Source organism: Budorcas taxicolor, chromosome 16, assembly GCF_023091745.1.
Source record: "Budorcas taxicolor isolate Tak-1 chromosome 16, Takin1.1, whole genome shotgun sequence".
Taxonomy (NCBI): Eukaryota; Metazoa; Chordata; class Mammalia; order Artiodactyla; family Bovidae; genus Budorcas; species Budorcas taxicolor.
Window position 1 is genome coordinate 80,671,512 of NC_068925.1, and position 10,385 is coordinate 80,681,896.

General features: G+C 56.5%; 1 protein-coding gene across 1 annotated transcript; it reads left to right on the plus strand.

The window, feature by feature from the left end:
- The first annotated feature begins 6,988 nt into the window (after positions 1-6,988).
- On the plus strand, positions 6,989-9,834 carry LOC128061682 (alpha-1,3-mannosyl-glycoprotein 4-beta-N-acetylglucosaminyltransferase-like protein MGAT4E). Its single transcript, XM_052654061.1, has 3 exons — positions 6,989-7,120; positions 7,859-8,015; positions 8,687-9,834. The coding sequence occupies exons 1-3, from the start codon at positions 7,049-7,051 to the stop codon at positions 9,832-9,834; spliced, it is 1,377 nt and encodes a 458-aa protein (XP_052510021.1). The 5' UTR covers positions 6,989-7,048.
- Positions 9,835-10,385: the final 551 nt, after the last annotated feature.

Here is a 10,385-nt window from a genome sequence, read left to right on the forward strand (position 1 = left end):
CCACTCTCTGCCCCTGACAGCAACGTCGTCACGCTCCTTCCAGCAGACGGAGGACATCTTCCATGGGGGTCTGGTTGGGGAGAGGTGTCCTCTCCTGCTTCCTGGAAGAAAGAGGGGAAGGCTCCGCACACCTCTGGCACCTGCTGCGTTGAGGGTGGGCTGGGGGGTTGTTCCGTTTTGCTGGTGTTTTTTAAAGTAGCTCAGGGACTTCCTTGGCGGTCCAGTGGCTGACTTCTGATGCGGGGGATGTGGCTTCGATCCCTGGTTGGGGGACGAAGATCCCACAGGCCGCAGGGCAGCTAAGCCCGAGCACCGCAGCAAGGGAGCCCTGAGCGCCCCCACTGCTGACCCGGTGCCCACTAGAGCACGTGCCCCGCAACAGGAGACACAGCCCAGTGTGGCCAGAGAGGCAGCATTCGGTTTCTTTATACCCAGGTCCTCTCTGCCTGCCGTCTCGCTTCCGACAGGAGGAGGGCAGCTTATTCTGACCTAATGAGGCCAAGCGGGCAGGGAAGGCAAGACGGCGGGGGACAGGGATGGGCCTGTTCTCTTCTCGTGTGTTGGGAAGGTGATTCTGCTCTTGCCAGAAGGATCTGATCTCTCCGTGAGTCACCCAGCAAGGTGTCTGCTGAGAGGGGGAAGAGCAAAGTCCCGGAGAAGGTTGATGGTGGAAGCTGGGTCTCCTGAGCAGTGGTCTTGGGGGAGGCACACCCCTGGTCTCGGGACCGCCGTGTCTATGGCCGGTTTGGGGGCAGGTCACTTTGAATGCACGGTGCTGCCGCTGGGCCGCCTTGGGGCACCGTGTCCAGCACTCCTGAGTGGCGCTGCTGTGCCCACGTAAGGCGGGGGTCACCAGGGGTGGCACCGTGCCAGGAAAGGGCACAGCGCTGAGTCACGGAGCTGAGGCAGCTCCGAGAGCCCGGCTCTCTGAGCTGGATGGGGTTGGAGACTGGCTGCAGATCTGCTTCTTGTCTGCTGGGGGCGGGGTGGCGGAGCGCCATTCTCAGCACCGAGAACGTGGACGGGAGGCGAAGCCCACCCTCGCAATCTTACCGCTGACGGGGCTGCACGCACCCCGCAGGCAGCCCAGCACGTGGTCAGCTCCCGGAGGCGCCCCACATGCCTGTCAGAGGGTGGCGTGAGCCCCACCCCTTCTTCCTTTGCTGGGGGCGGGGTCTCCTGGTCTGGGGCTGTGCCCTGTGGCACCCATGCCAGTGGACTCAACCCTCAGAGAGCGGTGCTGCCTGGGTGCCTCAGGCAGGCGAGCAAACTCAGGTGTGGACAGAGTGCCTGTTCCCGAGAAGACAGTCCGCTTGTCAGCAGGGAGGCGTCTGGCTGGTCTCCTGGGGAAGGATGCTCTTGGGTGTCTCTGCACGCGGTCCTGAGCGCAGGCTGCGCGTCCAGGAACAACAGGAGCAGAGTCAGCCTTAACGAGTCCTCATCCAGGTGGGGCTCCCTGTGGCCACTCAGCTCACACGTGTGCCGTGCTGGCACCACGGGGGTCTCCATCGCCCGCCCTGCTCGTCCCCCAGCCTCTCCTCCAGGACGGGTGTTCCCTGGCGGATGTGAACCTGCCACCTCTGCACACGTCCCCGGTCACCCAGCCACGTTCCTCTAGCCTGGACGCTGTCCCCACACTTCCAGGCTCTTGACCAGCCCGCCAGGGAGTACACTGGTGTCATGGGTCAGCAAGGACGTAACCCCGACCCGCTTCTATGCCAGCTGATGGCCTGGCACGTCCCCCCGGCATGTTCCCTCACCACTGTCTTTTGGAGCCACTGGTGAGTGAGGTCCCGGAGACACTGCGTCTGCATTTTGGTGGGCACACCTACAAATTTAGCCAGCCCACCGTAAGCCATGGCTGCTAATAGATACTACATGTATACCTACGGGAAGGGTTGAATTTTTTAAACTGACAAGCAGGTATCGCTGAAGAGCAACTGGAACTCCCGTGCAATGCCGGTGGATGTTTACAATGAGGCACCACTTTAGAAAAAGTTTAGCAGTTTCTTGTAACGTGAACAATACATCGTATGACAGTAGTTGCACTCCTGGGTGTTTATCTGAGAGAAATAAAAACACATCACACAAAAGCCTGAAAGGGAACGTCTTTAGCAGCTTCATCTGTGATTGCCAAAGGCTGGAAGCAGCCCAAACATCCAGCAAACTGTGACTGCAGAGGTGCTGCGGACCACACGCGCAGTAGAGAGTCTCTCAGCGGGAAGAAGAAGGAGGCGCCAGGCTCCGCGAAACATGATTCTCAGCAGCGTGAATGGGGAAGAGGCAGGCTCGAGGAGACAGACGGCGCGGCTCCACTGCCAGGACGCTCTGGGGGCAGAGAGCAGGAGCGTGGTCACCGTGGGCTAGAAGTGAGGAAAAGGGCTGGCTCCAAAGGCGCCCGGGGAGCTCTGGAGGCGATGGTGTTGCGCCAGGCCGCGGCCTGATTACAATGGTGACTGCGCAGCTGGCTGTGTGCGGTGAAAAGTTAGGGAACGCTACAAGGAAGAAGGTGGGTTTTACTGTATGTAAATCGTCTTAATTTACAAAAGGGATAAAGCACAGTGAGACCCCAACCCAGCCCTGCTGGAATGGCTCAGACTGAAGGACTGAAGTAGCGAGTGCTGCCAAGCAGGCAGCTGATGGGGATGCACAGGGGTGCGGCCACTCTGGGGAACAGCCCGGCCGTTTCTTAAGAAGTTAAACCTGCACCTACCCCACAGACCACCCATCGCACTCTTATTTACCCAGAAACTTGCCCGTTGATTTCTAGAGCAGCTTTATTCACTGTATTCAAACGCTAAAACAACTGAAATGCTCCTCAGAAATCATAGAAAGATAAACATAGGTAAATTCTAGAAAAGGCAGACCACAGTGATGGAAAACATATCAGCGGTCCTCCAGACCTGGGGGTGGGCTGGGGCCGGGGAAGTGGACATTGGCTGTGAAGGGCGCAGAGCGCCTCTCCAGGGACTGCCCTCCATCTCGATGGCAATGCGGCTCCACAGCTGCACACCCTTGCTAAAGTGCCGTGAGCCGGACGGCAAAAATGGTCTGTAAGGCATCCGTCAACAAAGCTGACCTAGAACAGGGGCGCGCAGAAACCGCTGTGGTTTGTCACAGAGATGGCACTGCACGTGGACGCCTGCTCGTCCACGCGGGAGAGCCAGCGGCACTGGGGCCCACGCAGGCTCCTGAACTGAACACACAGGACACCGGCATTGTGACCTCGCGGAGGGGGCGGGGCACGGCGTGCTGTCACGCAGGCTGCAGCAAAGGCAGACCAGCAGGACGGCACGGGCGCGGCTGCAGGCGGCGCCCCTCCTGGATTTTGCCGAGATGCCAAGGTAACTCAGAAGGCGCGGGGACGCGTTTTCCAAAACCAGTGTGAACAACTGGGTGTCCGTGCAAAGAAACGAACCTCAACCCCTGACTCACACCACACGCAAACGTGAACTGGAGACGAACACAGACCTGAAGTTAAAAACGAGCACTGTGTTCTGCACAGTGAAGGAAGCCATGGACGGATGAGAAGACGGGACGGCAGCCCCTCAACAGAAGGCGTTTATTTGCGGGATATTTATCTGACAAGGGGTTAATGTGTAAAATACGTAAGGGAGTCATTCAAGTCCACAGCAAAAAAACAATAATAACAACTCAATTAAAAATGGGCAAAGGACCTTTAGAGACATTTCTCAAAAGCAGGCATTGCGAATGGCCAACAGGTACATGGAAAGACTCTCTCTCAACATCATTAGTCATCCAGGGGCTCCAGCATTGCAGGCAGAGTCTGAGCTACCAGGGAAGCCCTCGTTAGTCATCAGGGAGATTCAAACCAAAACCCCAATGAGATATCCCCTCACTTCTATTAGGATTGCTTTTACTAATGATAATAATGAGTTTTGGCTAGGAATTGAGGGAAAGTAAACACTTGTACAGTGTTGATGGGAGCGTAAATTGGTACAGCCATTATGGGAGTTCCTCAACAATTAAAGATAGAGCTAACTTATGATTCAGCAATACTGTTTCTTGGTACTCATATATCCAAAGGAACTGAAATCAGGACCTCAAAAAGGCACCTGCACGGCCATGTCCATTGCAGCATTATTCAAGAAAGGAAGCAGCCTAAATGTCTACAGATAGAGGAACAGACAAAGAAAATGTGCTGCGTGAACACCGAAGGAAGAATTACACAGCCTTTTAAAAGCTGGAAATTCTGCCTTTTGTGACAACACGGAGGAACTTTGAGGACTTCGTGCTAAGTGAAATAAGCCAGACACAGGGAGATAACTGCTGCCTGGTCGCGTTTATATGTGGAACCTACAATAGTGAAACTCACAGAAGCAAAGAATAGAAATGTCAGTTGCCAGAACCTGGAAGAGGGGAAGAGGCAGGAGGTCTTATCAAAAGAAGCAAAGATGAATAGGCTTTGGGAGCTAAGGTACAGCAATGTAGCCATAGTCACCAATGCTGCGTGTTATACATGAGATTTGCTGCAAGAGCAGAGGAGAGTAGCCAAAAGAAGAGAAGAGAGAAGAGAGAAGAGAGAAGAGAGAAGAGAGAAGAGAGAAGGGAGAAGAGAGAAGGAGGGAAGAGGCAGCCATGTGAGGCAACTGTGGCAATCACTTCACAGCGAAAATCTGCATCAAAGCATCAAGTTGTGCACTTAATACACATAATTTTTATTTGTCAGCCATAACTCAATAAAGCTGGAGGGGAAAACCAAAACTGTAGAGCTTCTAGAAAGATTCATAAGAGAATATCTTTGCAACTCTAGTATGCAGTATTTCTTAAACAGGGTTTAAAAAGCAGTGACCATAGAAGAAAAAAAGTACGTTGAACATCAGAGTAATCCATGACTATTTAAGTTTTTAAAGTATTTTTATTCATTTATTTTGCCCGAACCATGAGGCACGTGGGACCTTAGTTCCTGGACCAGGGGTCGAGCCTGTGCCCCTGCGGTGGACGCAGTCTTAAGCACTGGATCGCCAGGGAAGTCCCTATACATAACTTTTTAATGAAAGGAAAAAAATTTTTTCTAGAGATTCTTTATAACCATCCTAACTTCAGAACAAAGCTTTTAATGGCTTTTGTTTGCTTGCTTTTTTGTTTTTTGATTCCCAGAGGAGAAAAGGGGCGGGGGAGGGGGAAAGCTTGGAAGAAGATTCAAAGAGGGGAAGAGAAGAGGGGAGAAAAGTCTTTAGTTCAAAAGGTTCTGTCCGGTTAGAAGACTACAGTTCTTAGGTAGGGGGGCTAGTCAAAACCACACTATTATGGATAAAGAAAGCGTGGTGGGCACACAGAGACACACACAAAGGAATGCCGTGTGGCCACGAAAAGAAGGAAATCCTGCCGTTTGCGACCAGGACAGAACCTGAGAGCACTCTATTAAATGAAATGAGTCAGACAGAGAAAGACAAACTTTGTTCGATCTCAGTGGTCTGTGAAATCTATAAATAAACAGCAGCCACAGAAACGATCAGATCTGTGGCTTACCAGAGATGGGGTGGGAGGGGGCGCTAGAGGAAGGTCATCAAAAGGCTCAAGCTTACAGGCACCAGATAAGTGGGTCCTGGCAATGTGATGGACAGCAAGGTGGCCGCAGTGATCGCTACTGTGGAGTATATTTGATGGCTGCTGAGGAAGTAAATCTTAAAAATTCTCATCATAAGGACATTTTTTTCCTTTTTTTTTCTTTCTGGTATCTGTATGAGGTGATGAATGTTAATTTATGGTGGTAATCATTTTGCAGTTTATATAAGTAAAGTTATTATTCTGTTTACCTTAAGCTGGGGAGGGAGAGAAGAAAGAACTGAAATATATTCTTAATAAAGAAAAAGGCCAGAGAAAGAGAAGAGAGGGGAACTTCAGAGGCCTGGGCAGTCCTGGGCCCGGGGGAGAACTGGAGCTTTGGGACCAACTTGTGATGCCTTAGAGACCCAGCATGCAGCCTGGGATGGAGGGCAGGATGGGAGCTCTCCGGTTGGGGAAGGGGTTCTTCAATACCCACCCCTCATCTACTGACTCAAACTGACAGTTAACTTCCAGACTCCTGGGCTTGAGACAAAACCCTGGAAAGCTGGCTTGCAGACTTGACCCTGGCCTCACCCAGAAGCAGGTACCGGCCACGAGGCTGGGGTGCTGGGCAGCCCCCATTCAAGGTGAACAAGGGTTGTCAAGCAGGGTCCCCCGGGAGGGATGCCCAGGTTCGGCCACTTCAGAAGAGCCCTCTGGGCCCCCGTCCTGCAGCATTAAAGGGTTTTCTCCTTGATCTCAGGGAAATCTCTGCTCTCTGATAAAACCTCAAAGCACCTTTTCTGTGAGACAAAAATCTCCATGGACAGAACACTCTAAACCCGGTCAAGACGTCACGTGATTAGGAATTTCCAGCCACTTAAGGTTTCCACCCTCTGACCAGCCAGGGATGGGAGAGAGACATGAACTAATCAGCTTCCCTCGGCCCCTCTGACTTGACTCAGAACCTCGTAATCTGTCAACCATAATCCCGGGAAGGAGCAGGCTCAGAAGGCAGTGAGAGCTGACAGAGGAGCCCCTGTCACTGGCCAGTCACACCCGGGCGGAAATGCCAGTTGAGTCTGAGGCCTGGGGAAGGCCTAATTAACGCCGAGCCCTGCCTGTCCTCTTGGCAACGCGTCCTTCGGGCGGGGTTGCCGCTCCAAGAGCAGATACAGGACAGACGTTGCTCCGGTCTCAGCTGGAAGCCCCAACGGAAGAGAAGAAGGGGAGAGGGCTGGACGCAACCAGCCCCCTTGGCCTCGGTATCTCCGGAGGCCATCAGCCTTGGCCTCGGCCTCCCGGGGGCCATCAGCCTTGGCCTCAGTATCTCCGGAGGCCATCAGCCTTGGCCTCGGCCTCCCAGGGGCAATCAGCAGGGGCAGGTCAGCAGGGCAGGAAGGCTTCTGGAGACTCCAGGAGAGGCGGGGAGGAAGCGGAGCTGGAGTGCGCCAGGCCCACACCTGCCTGTCTCCGCAGAGCTGCTCCCGCTCCCCGAACCGTGCACGGCTGCCTCTGCAAGTGCCTCGTGGTCGTCATGCCCCTGGTCCTCCTGGGCTCCTTCCTCCAAGAGAGGCTTGAAGAGCAGCTGACGTACAGTTTACTGGTGGTGAGTCCCCGTGAGTCCCCTCGGACCACGCGCCGGTCCTTCAGCGGGGAGTCTTCCCGGTTACGCAGACGCCCTAGCCTCACCGAGTGCGCTCTAAGGAGAAATCTCTGGAAGGATCAGGAGAGGGTCAGAGACAGGATCAGTACTGAGCCACCCTTGATACAAAGTTGGGGTAAAGGCGAGGAGGAAGGGAGGGTGTTCACGTGCGCAGGGGCCACCTGGGGGCCACATCCCTGAGCCCCGAAGGAACTCCCCAGCAGCGGGCACTGCTGCACCTGGAGGAAACCAAGTCCCACCCGGGCCACGCCCTAGCCTAGAGCCCACGCTGTTCTGGAAGGCCTCAGACCAGCCCGAGCTTAGTGTAGGGTGGGTGAAGGAAGGTGCTTCAGAGATGTGTGTGCGGTCAGAACTGGCCAAAACAGAGCTGAGCACAGGACCAGACACCAGCCTTCAGCGTCTGTCGCAGAGCCCAGCACGGGCTGAGCCGAGTTAAGTGACCTTTGCCAGCTCGAGGGTGGAGTAGTCAGACACGGGCCAGGTAGGGCCAGGTGAGTCTCCATGCTGCCTAAGCCAGGCCCTTCCCGTCCGCCTTCTGCACAAGCTCGGGGACCCCTAACCCTTTCAGAGAGCCTTGTGTGTGTCCATGATGAGGGGGGTACTGGTTGGCCGCATCCCAGGCTTGCCTGGCCTGGCTCTCAGGGGAAAGCCCAGGGCTGACGCTCACCTTACTCTGAGCAGGAGGAAAAGAAGAAAATTCTGTGGCAACTCAGCCATCAGCAAATCAGCTCCGAAGTCGAGAACCGTCTGCAGGCCTTCCGGGACATGGAGAAAGCCTCCCCGGGGCTTCAATGCGCCAAGTACAAGCTCCTGGCCGGGGCCCCTCCCCACGAAAAGAGTGAGTAGGCGCAAGGTGGTGGCCAGACGGGGAGACGGCAGACCAGGGCCCAGACCGGCCAGCAGGAGGAGGGCGGAGACGGAGGGCGCTCCAAGCCTGGGCCCGCCGCGGAGCGCGGGGCAGCCGTCTTTGCTCCGTGCCTGCCCGCGCCCGCGTGAGCGACAGGCTAAGAAGCACAGAGCAGCCTCTCAAGGACTGTCCATCAGGGAAACTCCCTCAGGACAGGCCCCTCGGGTAGGGGGACAGGTGGGAGAGAGCCTGGCCAGACGGGGAGGGGCAGAGATAGGGGCCCTGGGCTCCGCACTGCCAGGGCCCACGGGTCTACACAGTTCCCCGAAGAGCCTCCAACCCAGGTCTGGCAGACACACAGCCACTAGGATAACTCTGAGGTCAAGGCCAGCAAACATCCCGCTGGACCTGGCAGCCTTCTCCACCGAAGGGAGAACTGTCCTTCAAAGGACACCCCCCACGCCCCCCGCCCCCTGCCCCGGCCAACAGCCTTTCAAAACAGAGAGGGAAGCAAGCCGCATCCCTCTCCTGCCCAGCAGTCAGCTCTCCCTGGGAATGGAAGTGGGCAGTTGTCTCGGGCACCGGCCCTTAGGGCGGTCGTGGGGGGAGGCCTGGGACCTGCCCACCCTCGGGAGGTGCTAACCGCTGCTCCCCGCTCCCAGAGCTGCTGACGGTGGGCGTCTCCTCGGCACTGCATCCCCACGAGAGCCGCCTCCTGGACACCCTGCGGTCCCTGTTCCAGGCGTCCTCAGGCCCCGAGCTGGGCTGTGTCGTGGTGCTGGTGTCCCTGTCGGACTCCGACCCTGAACGGCTCAGCCAGACGGTGGCCAGCATCTCTGACCTCTTCCGAACACACATCGAGGCCCGGCAGCTGCTGGTGCTCCGGGGCCAGCTCGGCGGGCCCCCTCCCCTGGGGACCCTGAGGCCCGAGGACCACCCTTCGCCCTGCGAGGCCCTGTACTCCTCGCAGAAGGCCGACCACGCCCTCCTCATGAACTTCGCTGCCAACCTCTCCGAATACTTCCTGATGCTGGACGACCGGGTTCGCTGCAAGCCCAAGTTTATTTCCACCATCTACTGGACGCTGTCTGCTTGGAAGGAGCTGCCTTGGGTGACCCTGGAGTTCTCTAGCCTGAGCTTCGCGGGGAAGGTGTTCCACTCCAGCGACCTCCCCCGCCTAGCCTCCTTCCTCCTCGTCTTCCCCAGGGACACCCCCATGCACGTGCTTCTCTCTGAGTTCCCTCTTCTCCTGGCCCAGAACACGCCGATCCGCTTCGGCTCCTCAGTCTTCCACCACGTGGGCAACCTTTCCGAGCTGGAGAGCTCCTGCTTCCCTGCAGACAAGGAGAAGGTCTTTGGTGAGCCCGACAACCCCACAGCCAGTGTGCGCACAGACATGGTGATGCTGTCCAACAACATCCCGCAGTACGCCTACACCCTGAACAAGGAGAGCTTCGCCACCCTCAACCCCGTCCGAGGCAATTACCTGACGGTGATCCTGGAGAAGCCCCAGAAGGTCACCCGCGTCGAGGTGCTGACGGGCTCCGACAAAGACAGGAAGCACCAGCTGCAGCGAGGGCAGGTGGAGCTGGGCTATGGGCCCCTGGAGGACCTCCAGGGCTGTGCTCGCTACACCCTGCTCGGCCCCGTGGTGGAGGGACGCCTGGACCAGGTGGTGTCTTATGAAGAAGACTCCCTGGAGGCGCTGGGCTGCATCCGGCTGCTGGTGCTGGAGGCCCAGGAGTCCTGGCTTCTGATCAGGCAGATCAGAGTCTGGACCACGGAGTATGACGAGGAAGAGGAAGTGTAGACCGCGCTGCGGGGAACCGGGAAGGGTGGGGCTTGGAGATGGAATCGGCTCAGCTGGCAAGAAATAAAGCTAGAAACTGGTCAAGGCCTGTTCACTCTTGAGCTGGGTGAGCACGCGATTTGCTCTCCTGCCTGGGACACTGTTGAGAGTGATAGTGGAAGGAAGCAGTAGTGAAAGTGTACAGGTCAGCAGACACCACCGGCCTGCCCCAGGCAAGCTGAGAGGCACTGTCACCCCAACTCTCGACTTCCGTAGGCTGCATCAGAGAGTAGGTGCAGACCGATGAGGGCCACCAATGAGACCACACCCTTCTGGCTTCTGGGGTCCAGAGAGAGGGAGGGAGGCACCAGGAACTGCCTTGATTCTCATCCACACACAATTATAACATCCCAAGATCTTTCCAGGAAGAACCTGTCACTTCTCCACAGCCGTGACAGCACCATGACCATGGAGGGGCTGACAGCGGCTCACGTCCACACGCCTGTCTTGGTCAGTTCAGGCCGTTATGTTCCAGGGTTATAAACAACAGAACTTTACTTCTCATGTCCTGG